The 16,717-nt window shown below is 41.3% G+C and overlaps 2 protein-coding genes across 6 annotated transcripts in view; both read left to right on the top strand.

Moving 5' to 3' along the window:
* Positions 1 to 2,341: 2,341 nt before the first annotated feature.
* Positions 2,342 to 6,307, top strand: cyb561a3a (cytochrome b561 family, member A3a). Of its 3 annotated transcripts, none has more exons than XM_076099300.1 (7): positions 2,342 to 2,411; positions 3,063 to 3,201; positions 4,144 to 4,348; positions 5,227 to 5,435; positions 5,548 to 5,702; positions 5,797 to 5,959; positions 6,054 to 6,307. In XM_076099300.1, exons 2-7 carry the CDS (start codon positions 3,070 to 3,072, stop codon positions 6,078 to 6,080), a joined length of 891 nt encoding a protein of 296 aa, XP_075955415.1. In that variant the 5' UTR covers positions 2,342 to 2,411; positions 3,063 to 3,069; the 3' UTR covers positions 6,081 to 6,307. The 3 variants fall into 3 exon arrangements, with proteins under 3 accessions (XP_075955415.1, XP_075955416.1, XP_075955417.1); XM_076099301.1 differs by having other exon boundaries at positions 2,380 to 2,488; XM_076099302.1 differs by lacking the exon at positions 2,342 to 2,411 and having other exon boundaries at positions 3,159 to 3,295.
* A 3,387-nt stretch (positions 6,308 to 9,694) lies between these two features.
* The window catches only part of loxl2b (lysyl oxidase-like 2b), a 43,467-nt gene continuing 36,444 nt past the window's right edge, over positions 9,695 to 16,717 (top strand). The window contains exons 1-3 of one of the 3 annotated variants that reach the window (XR_012956142.1): positions 9,695 to 13,852; positions 13,966 to 14,010; positions 14,587 to 16,426. The gene's annotated coding sequence lies outside the window, so the exon portion shown is untranslated. Of the gene's footprint in view, positions 13,853 to 13,965; positions 14,011 to 14,586; positions 16,427 to 16,717 lie in introns of those variants that run through there. The other 2 variants (XR_012956141.1, XM_076099399.1) reach the window with 2 other exon arrangements.

Here is a 16,717-nt window from a genome sequence, read left to right as displayed (position 1 = left end):
CTATGCAATTTTTAATAAAGTCTTTTAAAAGAATTTCACACACATGGGCATCAAAATCTAAGCAGTGTCTTATGAGGAACAGTGTTGTCTTTTCTGTGAGATGCAGTTAAGGCATGACATTTCTTTCATCTGCGGTTACTATGTTTTAATGACGAGGCCCGTCCTCAGCCTGCTTTTACAATCCCTCCTATATTTCTCCATTCTCACGCAAACCACTCACAATATAAATGAAGAGGATGCACAATATACAGATGAAAATATATAATCTTTACACATGAAAATTCAAAAGGATGCCTCACTTAAAATCATTTCACAAGTAAGCCTCTTTCTTATTGTATAGAAATCCAATATAGGGAGAATGTATAAGAATACTTGTGTAAAATAGCTTCAAATTGGTTTCAAGACACTTCTGCTTCTGTCTTTTACAGTTGTGTGCGATCCTTGTTGCAGGCAGGTGTGTTCTCTGCATCGTAAAACACATCAAAACTGGGATTGAATCAAATTCCCTGTTTAACTGTACTGCTGAGGACATGGAAGGACAGCCTTCACTCTGCTAGCACCCTGTGGGAGGATCTTCACTCTTCATGCAGAATTTTCGGATTTAAAAGTAGCTAATCTTGTCCTTGTCGTAGACAAATGACTGGAATCCCACAGAGTTACACATTTGGCTCAAGGAGCCGCAGAGCGACATGAACTCCAACCAACTGCTCCATTAGACTCCATGTTAAATCTGACCACTCATTTCTCAAAGAAAGCAGACGGTACCAGTTTTGCATATTGCGCTGGAGCTCATATTTTTAACACCACAAACAAAAACATGTGTTTGCCAGAGTCTTATCTCTCTCACAGTATCCATATTTTATTGATTAGTCTCATGGTTTTGGTATAAAGGGCTGTTTGACAGGTAGTTTTGTTGAAAATCACTTCACTCGAATCTCTCTTAATTAGCCTCTAACACACAGGTGCTCCAATCACCAACATGCACCCAAGCACACAGGTGTTTATATGAGCTCATTAGTGATGTTGATAAACACACACACATGATTTAGAGATATACGTGATGCAGCTCAGCCAATCAAATATGGGTATTTACACACACCGCGACACAAGAGGGAGAAACGAGGAAAGACATCGCAGAGCAGGACAATAGTTATGTAAGCTGTAAAAGATAAAACATAGGATAATCTCTAAATGAGAAAGTTTGCCAGAGAGATCAGTCTCTCTCTCTCTCTCACTGACTTTACTACTTCTTCTACTACTACTGTTATATTAAATACTACGACTACTACTTCTTCTAATTACTACTAATACTGCTACTGCTACTACAAATATCACTACTGCTACAACTAGTACTTATTCTAATGCTACTAATACTTCTAATAATACTTCTACTACAACTACAACTACAACAAATATCACTACCACTGATGTTGCACCCTTAAAATGAACTGTCCAACAACACGTCCATCTTCGTTTTGCAACTTTTATTTTCAAACCCCACGGTTAAGCACAAGCACATCTTTTCCTTCAGCCTGCATACATCACGTTCTCTCTAAACTCTCTTAAAGCGACAGCGCTTTCTTCTAAAGGGTCAGTACACCAACTTTCTTCCCTTTACAGTTAGCAAGCATACCGTTCAGTAGTTAATAACATTACCTACTGAAGTAATACAAATATGAATGAACTTAAACACATATTTAAAGCAAATGATGATTTTACATAGACACCCTGATAGTAAATTAGCAAGAAATATGAAATGACATATTTCAGTGCGCTACACTGACATTTTTTTAAGCTACAGAAACCGTTCAATATCAAAATGTTCAGCTCTTTCAGGAGAGGGGTGATATGACTTCATATTTGTAATCTTTCAACTTTTTGAATTATTAAGCTTTTTGCAATTTTCTTTTGAACGGGATCTCTATGGAGGAAATCTTCAAATCCTGTTAAACTACTTTAACTTTCAAAGTCTTCTTCTCATACTTGCAGCTACAGACACTTGAGACATTTCAACTAGAAGGGTTTTCAGCAGTGCAGTTTAAATGCTTTCAGGCTTCAACATTTTTCAAACAGGTAGTCTCCCATTTCTGTACTTTCAGCAATGTTTATGCAATTAATTTCAGCTTTCAGCATTCCAATGCATTTTCAGCAGGAAATGCATTTTCTAGTTGTTTTTAAATCTCCTTTTATTTTGCCTTATGTTTTGATGCTTGTAATGGTTTTACGTGAAGCACTTTGAATTACCTTGTTGTTGAAATGTGCTATACAAATAAACTTGCCTTGCCTTACATTGTTCCGTTCAAACGTAGAATCATCACGATTAGATAGCGTCGGGGGCGACGGGTGTGCTGGTGACAAATAAAACCACATTTCCCATAAGGCCTTGCGCTGTCAATAAGGAAATGGCTAAGGTAAACATCTCTTCCTGAAATGAATTTCTTAAACCTGACTTGCATAGCTTTATACATATGGAGTGTGTGTAAACGAGGTACATGAATATACGCTTTTTGAACCCGTGAATTATTCCGACTGTTTGTGTACATGCTAGCAGCAGCGTTAGCTACGCAACTTGGGACGTGTACGTACGTACGTACACCAGACTGTTTAAAAAAACATGCTAATTAAAAATATCGCCGCATCGTGAATTACCGTCACGTTAACGTATACTGTAGCAATGACACTGTTTAATACGCTGTACTTCAGAAACGTTGTCAGAATGTAAATTGCTGACGTTGAAATAGTTCGCTGGATACGTGAAGAATACACCAATGTCACGCTGAGGGTGTAACCTGCCCTTTGAGTCACGAGACGTCTCCCTTTGCCAGAAAGCGATTGTTTTTTTCCACTGAGGTTTTTGCTGCACTAACTTGGTCACTTTGTCACTTTTGGAAAGTCCGCAAAAAAGTGTTCACTCCAATTTAAACTTAACAAACCTTTCATAATGTCAGTTTGTTTGGCTGGAGCAGATAATGTGTTTGTTGTTGTTTGTTTGCCGGATGCTTCTAATGACTACACCCAAACTGATGAATGGATCCCACTTCCACTCTCCATCTTATTTATAGGCAGCAGATGCAGCAGGCTGGCCCCTCATCTCCCAGCTGTTCCTCCACCTCTGACTGCTTCCCCCTCAGCAACACAGCTGAATGTGGAAGTGAGCATTCAGTAGAACCAGAGAAACACGAAGTGAGAGCAGCTGGAGCTGTGAGTATCTGTTAAACAGTAACCAGATGAAAGCCAATAACTTCTGTTCAGTAGAGTAGGAAGTGTTGTCAGTGTCAGAGCAGCGGTGGACCAGGTAAGAAGTCCAGCACGACTGCATATTTCTTATGACAATGACATGTCTGTCTTATGATACAAGTGTTGGTTTGGTGTGATATAAATAGTGTCGGTCAAAGGAAATAAGAAACTTTCAACAATTTTAAACCACTTTTATTGCAGTTTAGCGTGTTTCCAATGGATAAGTTGAGATTGTTAAAAGTAATTTAAGTACATTTTCACAGGATTTTTATATTGTTTCTTATTTCTGCCATTCTTTTAACTTAGTGAACGTTCAATGATGGCAGTTAGCTGCTGCATGTGTCCATTGCAGCTGTTTAAAGAGTGAGCAAGGAGGGTTAGCGTTGGATTTGATTGAAAAGTGTTGTTCACACATATTTCCATTGTTTCAACAGCCTTACAATGACAATGTGTAAATGTGATGAAGGAATCTGTCATGTACTGAAATTGCTGTTGTAACAATGACTACATGTGACCTTGATGTCTTGAGTAAAGAAAAAGAAAGCTCAGTCTTAAAGGGATAGTTTGGATCTGTTGCATGAGGAAGGCTACTTATCTGGTCAGCAAGCCCCCAGCTTGGTGAAGAAACAATATCAGTTTACGTGTGCGCTATATTTAGAATGTTTTCACCGCTTTACCTTGCCGTCAGACAGGCATTTCCCTTCGGGGAGCTGAAACTGTAATATCCATCTGCAGCCCTTCTTCAAAACATCCAAACTAACTCTTTAAATGGAGACATTCAGGAATCCTTTGACCTGCAAATGACCAAATCAGTGCTTTCCTGGGCGATGTCACTCTGACTGTGTAAACCGCTTCAGTGCAGCGCCACCCTATCTGTTCTGATGTTACTTCTTCTTCTTGGTTCAGCCGACAGGTCTCAGCAGGATGTGGTCCATCGTGAGCTTCTACATATGCTACCTGCTGTGCCTGGGCCTGAGCCTGGCCTGTGTGGTGTGCGTGTGTTTGTGGAACAGCCAGTGGCGGGGCGGCTTTGCCTGGGACGGCTCGGCGCTGCAGTTCAACTGGCACCCGGTCCTGATGGTAACGGGCCTGATTGCGCTGTACGGCAACGGTGGGTACCGTGTTTTTTTGTTTTACGTTTTGGATGAAACTGTTTTATTTCTGTTTCTCACTTCTATTGTACCTTGTGTGACAGTCTGCCTTTATCAAGATAATTACACACTACAGGCTTCAAAGACACCTAGCGTATAATTAAATGCATCATTTCAGTCTCATACATGTGGGCTCTTCTGCTTTAAGTGCCACACCTCAGTGATTGAAGTCACTGTTTTTGTTTCATCTACTGTTTAATTTGATGGAATGAAAGAAGACGCCTTTCAGCAATGAATCTCCACCAAGGTACATTGTATTCTAGTGATGGCTACTGTTTGTTTCTGTCTTGAGTTCTGTGAGCAATACACGGTAGACAGTTCACACTTTTGCTCAGTGAAATCACATTATATTTGTATCAGGGTGACTGTACAGTGCACACGTAGGGCAGCGCCTCTGGACATTAAATGGTGTCGAAGGTATGTCAAAAACTGAGGCAGAAGTGATATAAATGTCAGTAAATACTTATTTACTGACATTACACACACGTCATCATGTTGGACATGTCTGAGTCCACCAGTTCTGTTTGCAGTTTGTTTTGTTCATAAACACACAAATGACACTACAGACATTGCTTCATACAATATTAAATATTGTTATCATCAACGTTCAGTACCTGGTATGAGTTAATCTCCTAAAAACACCAGCTCCTACATCTTCCATAATGCAACAATGCCCATGTGTTTCAAACTCCATGCCTCCAATTTGTAATACAGACGATCAAAAGATTTGTCTTCAGGCCAAAAGCACGTGAACCTAAATACCTTTATAACCAATAGACATTAACTGGAGTGTACGAATGACTTCAGCATGTTGTCTGTCGTTGCCTCCTCCCTACAGGAGCTGTGTTGTACCGCGTCCCCCTGACCTGGGGTCAGAATAAACTCCCCTGGAAACTGTTGCACGCCACAGTGATGCTCCTCGCCTTGATCCTGTCCGTCGTGGGGCTCTGTGCTGTGTTCGACTTCCACAATGCCAAAAAGATCCCCAACCTCTACTCTCTGCACAGCTGGATTGGAATCGCTGCCACAGCTCTTTTCGCTATACAGGTAGACTTGACACGCAGAAACTGAAATCGTTGCATTTGTCAAGTTGATTACGGTGGGCGTGGTCTTTGTTTTTGTTCACTGTATCTGTGGACGTCTGTCCCTTTCGGTCCAGTGGGTGGTGGGTATGGCGGGCTTCCTCCTGCCCTGCTCCCCCATGTCACTGCGTGCTCTCCTGAAGCCCGTCCATGTGTGGATGGGAGGCAGCATCCTGTGGCTCAGCATCGCCGCCTGCATCTCCGGAATCAATGAGAAACTCTTCTTTGTTCTGTGAGTGCCATATTTTGGAGTTACTTTTTTTAAATCAATATTTTCCCTTAAGATATAATGATAAAATTGCCCTCTTGTATGTATTTTTCCACAGCCAAGGCAGTGCAAATCAGGCTTATGCTGACCTTCCACCGGAGGCCGTGTTTGCAAATGTATTAGGAGTTCTGATCGTAGCCTTCGGCCTGGTGGTCCTTAAGATTTTGTCCAACCATGAATGGCAGCGACCAGAATCTAGGCCCGAGGATCTGGCTTACACGGTGAGAATATCAGCAGTTGATACGCAATAAAAGAGATTAGAGGATTTATTTGAATGAAGTATTTCATAATCGTCCATATCTCCTCTCTCCACAGCCACTGCTTCAAGAAGAAAATGAGTGAAGTGAATTTTAGAAATGCTCACCGCAAACCCGTCCATGCAAAATCAGTTTAACCATCACAGGTCACAATTCCCTTTTAACAATCCAGAAGATCTACTTTGAATGTACAAGCAGCTGAACACTGATAATTATCTGTGTTTGTTTTGGGTGTAAATATTTATTTGAAATTATATATGAAATTGTTTTTTCTCCAAAGAGTAAAATAAAGTGTGCTTTGCCAAAACAGTCTCCTCGTGCACTGTTAAATCTCTTGCTAGCCAGCTGAGAGAACCTTGAGGGTATGAAACTGAAAAATGTTTGCCACAATTGCACTCCAACTTAAAAAAAACCCATAAATGCTTAGATTTAATTGTCATCAAATTCAATTTAATCACAGAATTTTTTTTTTTTTTTTATTACAACATCACAGGATGTAAAAAAGAGAGTTTAATCATTTCAATAATTTAGAAAGGAAATTTGGTTGAACTGATGTCTGATGGAGCATAAAGCAACGTTAGCGTTATAACGATATTCAGTTGGTTGCAATCTGCAACCATGTCGCTGCTGACAAATCGCACTGAGATGGCACACTCCCTTCATATGCTGCATTTTTTGGTGGCAGTAAAAATGTTGTTTTTGAAAGGCGAACGCCAACAAATATGGATTGAAGCAGAATATTTTGCTGGATAAAAACATGTTGTGAATTTAGGAAATTATTACATTTCACTTTTTGGATCACACGAGTCAGACACAACCCTTCGCAAGCACCACTGGAATCTAATTCTACTAATAGTATAATACTAATAATATCAGTGTAGCCTGATCTTTATCTGTAACTGTGCAAAATACCAGGTTTAAACTAAATGAATACTGAATGATGATGTGCTATTTTTTTGTAAATATAAATTATTTGTCCGAGTTTGCAATAACATTGTGAAGTCTTACACAAATCCGGAAATTTAAAATGTATGTTGTCATTTTATGTAAGGGTTTCCATCTTTGTGCTTCAACTCAACTCTTCCATGCAGACTTCTGTTGAGACTGTAAACAATGATACCGCTGATCTCATCCTCTCAAGACGTCTTGTAGTGTTTTCCCTCAATGACACGTTTTTAACTTTTAGCTGAAGTTAAAAAGGGAACGAGACATACATAACAGTTAGCCATAGCTGTGATTTGGCTGATACTCTTCCCAGACATTCTGGTCCACCACAGAGAGGCTGGCCAAACGTTGCTGTAACAGTTGACCTTAATATCAAATACCTGCTGAAGTACTTTATTTGCCAAAACCACAAAAGACAGAAGTAGAGAAACCCCCCGAGGGAAGTCCGCGGTGAATGTGTACGGCACAGGGCTCAACGTAGAGTTGTGTGAGTGAAACCGGCGAAACACATCAGACGTCCCACTGACGCATAAGACAGAGTGACAGCAGGACACCATTGAGTGAAGACTCAGAGCTCCCATTCTAATGGGAAGCGGTGGGGAGGTCTGGTGCTCGGTTGTAACATTGCAGGACTGAGGGTGACTTATAACCTATGTGTTGATTCTACAAATGTCTTCATTGAAGGAATAGATTGAGATTTTGTGAAATGCGCATGCTTTTTTGCAGAGTTAGACGAGAACATTTATAACACAGGAGCGTATCTGTGTTCCCAGGGTTCTATGCTGCTTGGGGGTTCCCCAGCTTAATATGACACATTTAGGATACTTTTCAAGGGATTTGATGTTGTCGGCAGTGTTTTTTCTCTAGGTCAAATGTTCAGTGTATATTTACCTAGCTCAATAAGTTAACAAAAGCCCTAGTGATGTGTTAATGCTTAAACCTGTAATCTCAAATTTGCGACGGATTTTTACCATTCAAACTGCATTTGAAACGTACATCTCCCTTGAACTGAGGAAATAGCCCTTACTGTTCTATTACAGTGTATGATTATATGATAACATATGACCCTGGACACATAGTGATGACCCCGATGCCACTCTTGTGTCTGCACGGTAAATCTCAAGCTAACCCTGGTTTCTGTCCAAAGATGAAAAGATAATGAGCCTTCATAGCACCACTAAATCTCATTTATTAACACATGGTATCAATTCTGTACTTACAGTCTTGCTTTGCGCTAATGCGAACGTCAGCATGCTAACAAGCGCACAATGCTGAAGTTCAGCAGGTTTATTATTTTCCATATTCACCATTTCATGCTGAGTTCACACTATGAGCGACACAGCAACAGGCTACAAGTTATTGTTTTAAGGCCGGAGACATGAAGCTACAAACTGACGCCCAACACTTAGACTGTGTGACGGGCTTATTGTAGCTGACGCTGATCGGCGTATAAATGTTGCCATGACAACACCGGAAGTTGACTTCCGCGATTTGTATTATTATTAGTTTATTTCTGCAATTATAATACATGTTATGTTTACTGTAATTTTGGGTACCTTGTGTTAAACTCATTATCGTTTTGCCCTTGTTTCACTGATGATGATAGACGAGCTTTTGTTGTTGTAACATGACCATTAACCCGGAAGTTAAACGGAGCTCAGAAAGACGACAAATGGCGGGTGAAACCAGCGAACCTTTTCTTTCCCGTCATGTTATTCTCCTGCTGGTCTACCAGGCGAACACGGTAAAGCTCATTAAGTTAACTGATTAAAGTACTGTTATACTTGTTGTAGGTGATGAGAGACAGAGTATTTGTTTCTTTGTTGTTTGTACATGAAGCTATTTTGTGTCTTCTAGTTTTCACGGTGTTCCATGAGAGGACAATAATAAACGTGAACATCAGTAAGAAGCGTGGACTCTTTTATGACCAGTGTGGATACAGTGAAAACGTAGCCTAATTCCATCCTACCGAGGTGCTCCATTCCCTGCAGTGAACCAGCGTGCAGTTCTGCTTCATCTCCTGCAGCGGACTACAGGTTTCAGAGTGCATCTTCAGGTCAGACTGTGCAATACGTAAATTCCACCTCTGGAAATTGATGGACAGTTCCACTACAAAGTTATTAAGAGATTGATGATTGTAATAAGAATGTACAGGTGCTCAGGACTGTAGAGAAAAGAGTGATACAAAACATAACTGTCCTTATATTAACTGTCATTCTTACTCAGGCAATGCTGTTAATGCAGTTGATAATTGTTGCTCCTGTAAAGTTATAAAATGTCAGTTAATAGTGATTTGTTAGCCGAGCAGGTTGATTTCCTGTCAGAAGAGCAAGAATCAGCTCAAGGGAATAAGAAGTTCAAGTCAGCATATGAGAAATGGAAAATCCATGTTAGGGACGTCCGTAATAAATTAAAACACAAGTGCCCTGAGAGTGTCTTGTATGACATGATGGATGTGGTTGAGAAGCTTGAGTCTGAATTGAAGCAGTTATACGACAACACACGACTCCAAACAGTACCAAGCCAAGAAATTCGGAGACAAATTGATGCATGCTCAGCTGTATCAGCAGATTTATTGGGACTAATGAAAGTACGCATGATTGAAGAAAGAGAAGAATTTGATCCTGAGGTGGAAAAATCAAGGTTACGGATGCTGCTCGACAGTGAACACGCTAGGTCCATATATGGGTCCACAGCTTCCAGAGTTACTGTACTCAGCCACCGTTCCAATCATCTCTCAGAGTCACCAAGTATTTCGGCTAAGAGAACAGATACAGCTGCACAGTTGGCTGCAAAAAGAGCTGAAATTGAAATGGAAGCTGTCATTGAAGCACAACGTCAGCAACTGAAAAGGCTTAAAAATCAAAGAGACATTGAGGTCATTGAAGCGAAGCTTAGAGTGTATACTGAGGAGGAGTCAAAGGAAAAAAGTGAGAAATACAGTCCTGTAGGCAGCCCTGTGTACAGTCAAGTGAACGATACAACTCCACATGCTCCCTATGCAGGATGTCAGGGAGGGCAACTTACAAAAAATGAAGCATCCTTAGTGCAGACACTACAGGAGTCAATGGCCCTCTCTCGACTTCCAGTTCCAGAACCTTCTGTATTCTCTGGAGATCCACTGAACTTTACAGAATGGAGCACAAGCTTCAAGGCTCTTATAGAGAGACGATGCTCAAATCCTGCCGATAGGTTGTTCTACTTACAAAAGTACATCGGTGGGGAGGCAAGGTCAGCTCTTGAAGGCAGCTTCTACAGAAAGGACGATGAGGCCTATCAACAAGCATGGGATAGGCTGAATGCCAGATACGGTCATTCCTTTGTAGTGCAACGGGCCTTCAGAGATAAACTTAACAAGTGGCCAAAGATAAGTGGGAAAGAGTATGTTAAGCTAAGAGAATTCAGCGATTTCCTGCAAACATGTAGCAACGCTATGCCCCATGTCAAGGGTCTCCAGGTACTGAACGACTGTGAAGAGAATCAGAAGATGTTGCTCAAACTCCCTGATTGGGTAACGTCCAGGTGGAATCGTTATGTCACGGAACAGCTGGATCAATCCAAGGACTATCCAAACTTTAGAGAGTTTGCTTTGTTCATCTCAAGGGAAGCACGCATAGCGTGCAATCCGGTATCATCGCTGCATGCGTTAAAGCCCTCTGAAGAAAAGCCATTTAGAGAAACAAACCGCTCAAAGGCAAACGCCTTTGCCACAAATGTGAAGGACTCGGATGCATCAAGTATCATAATCGAATCCAATAATGTAGAAGAGCTCAAGCCAAATAAATGGAACTCAGTGGCTGACAACTCAAACCCAGGCAAGTGTATGTGTTGTGGAGAAAATCACTCCATACACAAATGTCAAATGCTGATGGAAATGTCTGTGGAAGAAAAGAGAAGGTTCATTCACGATACTAAGCTGTGTTTTGCATGCCTGAGGAAAGGACACTACTCCAAAGACTGTAAGAACATAGCCATTTGTGGAATATGCAAAAGGCACCATCCTACTCCACTGCATGAAGATCATCCCGCAGCAAACAAATCTTTTCCTCAAGGTGTCCTGCAAGCTAAAGTAAATACATCCTCACTATCATGCTGCGTGGCTGGAGGTGGAGGTGGGAGCACGTCAATGATCGTTCCAGTATGGATCTCAGCACCTAACACCCCCGATTCAGAAACCCTGGTGTATGCCCTATTGGACACTCAGAGCACTCACACATTTGTTGACCAGGAGGTATGTGAAAGACTGCAGGCAGTGATGGAACCAGTAAAACTAAAGCTTTCCACTATGATGGGAAAAGATTCAATTGTGAACAGTCAGAGAGTTAGTGGACTTAAAGTCCGAGGGTTTTCCTCAGATAGCTTGATTGATTTACCGCCTGCCTATACAAGGGATTTCATTCCGCTGGAACGTACGCACATTCCGACCTGCAAAACCGCCAATAAGTGGAAACACCTTGAAGTCATAGCTCAAGAAATGCCCCCGCTAATGGATTGTGGAGTAGGACTTTTGATTGGTTATGACTGCTCCAGAGCACTGGCGCCACGAAGGGTTATCACTGGAGGCGACGATGACCCTTACGCCATTAAGACTGACCTAGGTTGGAGCATCGTAGGAAGCGCACCACAACGCCCGAACTCCATAGATGTGACTGCTCTGTGTCATCGTATATCTGTCCGGGAGCTTCCACCTGTGACGCCAGCTGCTGTTATTCGAGTGCTCAAGTCCGATTTTGCGGACACCAGAGCAGGAGAAAAAAGCATATCTCAAGAAGATATTCAGTTTCGGCAAGTTTTAAAGGGAAGAATCCAGCAGAACGAGTGCGGGCACTTTGAGATGCCCCTTCCCTTCAGAGCACGTCCTCACCTCCCTGACAACAAGAAGCTTGCCCTAGTCCGGCTGAAGCACCGTAAAAGGAAACTTGACAGAGATCCTAAATTCAGGAATGACGATTTGAGATTTATGGAAGGTGTCTTCAAGGATGGCGATGCAGAGAGAGCAGACAAACCTGAGAAGATTAGGGTAGTTTTTGACTGCTCTGCAAAGTGTGAAGGCACTGCCTTGAATGACCATCTGCTAACAGGACCGGATCTTACAAATGGAATGACTGGAGTGCTCTGCCGGTTCCGTAAACATCCCATTGCAGTCACGTGTGATGTGGAAAAAATGTTCCACAGGTTCCACGTTAGCAAGGAAGACCGAGATTATCTGCGGTTCCTGTGGTGGGAAAATGGAGATACCAACTCGGAACCTAGAGAGTATCGTATGAAAGTTCACCTCTTCAGAGCATCATCATCTCCAAGCTGCGCCAATAATGGCATAAAGCATCTGGCCAGCCAAAACGAGCAAGAGTTTCCATCAGCAGCTAGCTTTATCAGAAAGCATTTCTATGTAGACGATGGCCTCATAAGCTTGGAATCCGTTGACATAGCAGTCAAACTGGTGAAAGAAACCAAAGTGGTCTGTGCTAAAGGGAAGTTACACCTTCACAAGTTCATTTCCAACAGCCGAGAGGTAATGGAGTCCATCTGTGTCACTGAGCGTGCTGTTGAAGTGAAGAATGTGGATCTCAACTACGACGATCTTCCAGTGCAAAGAGTGTTGGAAGTAAGGTGGGACATAGAAGGATTTCTGCCTCCATTCATCCTTCAAGGAAAGAGGGTACTACAACAGATGTGTCAGAAGGGCATCAGTTGGGATGAACCACTGCCTAGTGAATTGAAGCCAAGGTGGGAGAGTTGGGTGAAGGACTTGGGAAACCTTGAAAATATTCAGATCCCAAGATGCTTTACTCCTGAAAACTTTGGAAAGGTCCTGAAAGTTGAACTGCATCACTTTTCAGATGCTAGCAGTCAAGGCTATGGTCAGTGTTCACATATAAGATTGGTAAGTGAAGATAAGGTGCGCTGCACCTTGATCATGGGCAAAGCAAGAGTTGCACCCACAAAAATAGTCACCATACCAAGACTAGAGCTAACTGCAGCAGTGATCTCTGCTGCTCTGACCAATATGCTAAAGGGAGAGCTAGAGCTCAGCGTTGATGGAGAGTACTTTTGGACAGATTCACAAGTAGACCTAGGGCATATCAACAACGAAGCTCGAAGGTTCCATGTCTTCATCGCAAACCGTGTCCAGAGAATTCGGGAAACCACCAACCCAGGACATTGGTACTACGTTGACACAGGGGAGAACCCTGCTGATCATGCCTCAAGCTAGCAGAGCTGATCAATTCAAACTGGCTCACAGGGCCAAAGTTTCTATGGCAAAGGGAAGTAGTTACAAACAACGGAACTACAGAGCTTCTGGTTTAATCAGTCAGTGATCAGTTATCTACTCTCTAGCTTAGTAAAGTAAGTTACTATTTACCCTATGGCTGTGGAGAACAGTGTTCTTTATTAATAACATTATACTGTGTTGTGGTATAGAGTTAATAAATTGTTATTCAACTACGTTGCTAAATTTTCAGATGTTCTTTGAGTGACCTTAACAAAGTGCTTGGAAATTACCGTTGATTTATTTGATAAAAAAGTGTACACTGTGTTAAACATTACTGTCATATATTTGGATGTTAATTAATCAAAGGTAATTTGGTGGAAGTGTGGCTGACGCTGATCGGCGTATAAATGTTGCCATGACAACACCGGAAGTTGACTTCTGCGATTTGTATTATTATTAGTTTATTTCTGCAATTATAATACATGTTATGTTAACTGTAATTTTGGGTACCTTGTGTTAAACTCATTATCGTTTTGCCCTTGTTTCACTGATGATGATAGACGAGCTTTTGTTGTTGTAACATGACCATTAACCCGGAAGTTAAACGGAGCTCAGAAAGACGACAAATGGCGGGTGAAACCAGCGAACCTTTTCTTTCCCGTCATGTTATTCTCCTGCTGGTCTACCAGGCGAACACGGTAAAGCTCATTAAGTTAACTGATTAAAGTACTGTTATACTTGTTGTAGGTGATGAGAGACAGAGTATTTGTTTCTTTGTTGTTTGTACATGAAGCTATTTTGTGTCTTCTAGTTTTCACGGTGTTCCATGAGAGGACAATAATAAACGTGAACATCAGTAAGAAGCGTGGACTCTTTTATGACCAGTGTGGATACACTTATTGCTCAACAATCAATGTTGACCAGGTCTCAACAGTGCTCCAATGAAGCGATAAAGCGTCAACCAAACATATGTTTTTGTTTAGCCCTGTTCATCCAAGAGAAATGTTGTTAGTGTATTTCACGACATAACTACGTCACCAAGCGCTTGCGCAAGACTTCAACGGCGACTCGCCGACAGCGTATCTGGCCACACTTGGCCCTTTTGTTGCTTTTGTTGCTCATAGTGTGAACATAGCATTAGTTTAGTGTGTTATTAGCATGCCAACATTTCCTTATTAGAGCAGATGCTGATCTAAAGTATCAGATAAATTAAAACCACAACTTGTCTTTTTAAACTGTGTTTTTTGTATAAATTGAACAAATGTAATGAAATGTGTTCATTTGTGAGCTTTAGAGATGTGTATAAATATACATACATGGAATCAGGACAACAAGCCTTTAAGTGACATTGCTAGTAATCCTGATTATAATAGCTGTGAAATTGAAAGGCAAAGATGTGATTCGTATTTGTCTCACTTGTTCCCCTTGACAGTCAAAGCCGCACTCTGGGTTGTGCGACAACTCAGCTGTGCAGAAATGAAAGAGGGGAAGATGAAGTGAGTTCACGGGCCATTGATCATGATCGAGTCACTGCTCCATGTGTCGTCGTTGTCTCAGTAACGAAAGAACCGGCAGCAGCAGTGCAGTAAAGTGGAGGAGCACATGACCAGCAGATGCCACCAGCACTGCAACGACAACTATAGATGGTCGAACCTATACCTCGTGAAAGACTCGATAAGTGTTCGAGAAGCCACACAACAAAACCAAAACGTGAGAAATGTGAGTTCAAGACACTTCACATGAGCGTTTTGGAGGCCACAAATATGGCAAGAACACAGAATCCAACCGTGTCGTATCAAATCAAATCTTGGAAGAGAACATAATGATGATCATTATGAGACATGAACGAATCAGATTATACATGATGTGGAACATCAGCTGACGTTTTGTTATACTTGTCAGCCACAAAGTTTGCAACATTACTGGAAGAAACAATGTCCCACAAGGTGGCAGCAGAGTAGAGTTCTGTCCAGGGAAGCGTTTCAACACTTTCAGGATTTATGCTGCACTCTGATGTGTGTTGAATTATACGTCACAAACAAATTGTGTCAACGTGTGCCAAATGAAGAACAGATGAGCGGGCAAATATTCTCCAACATGTGACAGGTCAAAGTTGCCTTCATGTACTTGCGGAAATATAGTTGCGGTCAAATGCATGAGAGGGTGGTATATATAATAAAGAATACCTGCAGAGATGTGATGTAATTGGAGACAATTTGTTAATAATGTTACTATTTACTAATGTATTGCACCACATGTACAATACTTATAACAGCACATTTTCATAATTAAGCCTGAGAGACATTTTCAAGTACAGCAGAGCTCTGTGACGTTAATTTCTTAAACGAGGCAGAAGCCAAAATAAGAACACACAATAATTGGTTTATTATCTTCCAGCCGTTTGGTTCCAGCCAAAAGCACTTGAAAATCCAACGGAGCACATTCAGTGTTTTATTGTGAGTTTAGCAATGCAGTGCAACAGTTTAAAGAGCACAAATCATACTCCTACTTTGTTTTCCTTGCACGCCCCCCTGTATTGTAGACTGATGAACCCGAAATGTAACCAATAATTAAATAGTTTAGTTTAGTTTGTTCTTGTGTTTAATTTGAGGCCTGAAACTTGTCCAGCTAAACCTCAGCACACTAGACTAATATTTCAACCTGTTGCGCAGCAGAAACAAGCTGCTCTACACATCCATACGGCGCACTATTAGCATTCATTTGGAGTTGTATTCTTGACAACCTGATAAAACCTCATTTTGGTTGCCACTATTTCCTTTAGATATGTGGCTCTTTAGCTTGTTTTGTCCACCATGCTAGCTGCTAACTTTGCCTGTCGTGCTTGCTGTTGCTGGGCCGTTACTGTAACCTACAGTGGGGTTCATCGGGGCTTCTCTGCTCAAAACAGCAGCTCGCTGCAGTGGAAACCCAACTAGATTGTGTCAGTGTGTATGTAACGTTAACGCTAGTTTCTTTAGCCTTCAGGTTAATGTTGGCTGTAAGGATTCTTTGCTTCAGTTCACTGAAGCGTTTGCATGCGTTGATGGTCGTCAGAGCGGCTCCGGGCTGTCACAATATACACACGATTATCGCGGGGCAAACGATTTCACGGTAACGATATCATCACATCATAGAAAACTAACGCCCGGGCAAAATATTACATCAGATTTTCACTACATGATTATCATGGCCTCAATATGAATGATTTGCGATATTATGGCAATAGTTATATCAAATTTGATCAAATAAATAAAATAATAACATCAATCAAATTCATCTTTAACTTTGTTTATTGTATGTTTTGTCTCTTACACTTACACTCAAAATACACGTGTAGGGAGGCGGAGTCTGTTCATTACTGTACAAAAGTGGGATTCAAGAGCCTCTGGAATAGGCCTATTTACACTGTCATATGTGTATTGTTACCATGATATCAATATTTCACTTTTTTAAAACATCATGGTTATCGTCAATACCATAATATTGCGACCCCTTCAAATACAATGACTAGTATATACACTACAACTTAAAATATAAAAAAATATAAAAATTGAAAATATAAA

Source organism: Anarhichas minor, unplaced genomic scaffold (assembly GCF_050575085.1).
Source record: "Anarhichas minor isolate MPS153535 unplaced genomic scaffold, ASM5057508v1 ptg000025l, whole genome shotgun sequence".
NCBI lineage: Eukaryota > Metazoa > Chordata > Actinopteri > Perciformes > Anarhichadidae > Anarhichas > Anarhichas minor.
The sequence above is the reverse complement of the archived record's forward strand: the minus strand, read 5'-3'. Positions and strand labels throughout refer to the sequence as shown.

Bases quoted from the DNA above. Each gene is read 5' to 3' on its own strand.
- cyb561a3a (XM_076099300.1), top strand. From the start codon at position 3,070: ATGCAGCAGGCTGGCCCCTCATCTCCCAGCTGTTCCTCCACCTCTGAC. The intron at 4,349-5,226 runs GTGGGTACCGTG...TCCTCCCTACAG, and splicing joins GATTGCGCTGTACGGCAACG to GAGCTGTGTTGTACCGCGTC. The intron at 5,436-5,547 runs GTAGACTTGACA...CTTTCGGTCCAG, and splicing joins CAGCTCTTTTCGCTATACAG to TGGGTGGTGGGTATGGCGGG.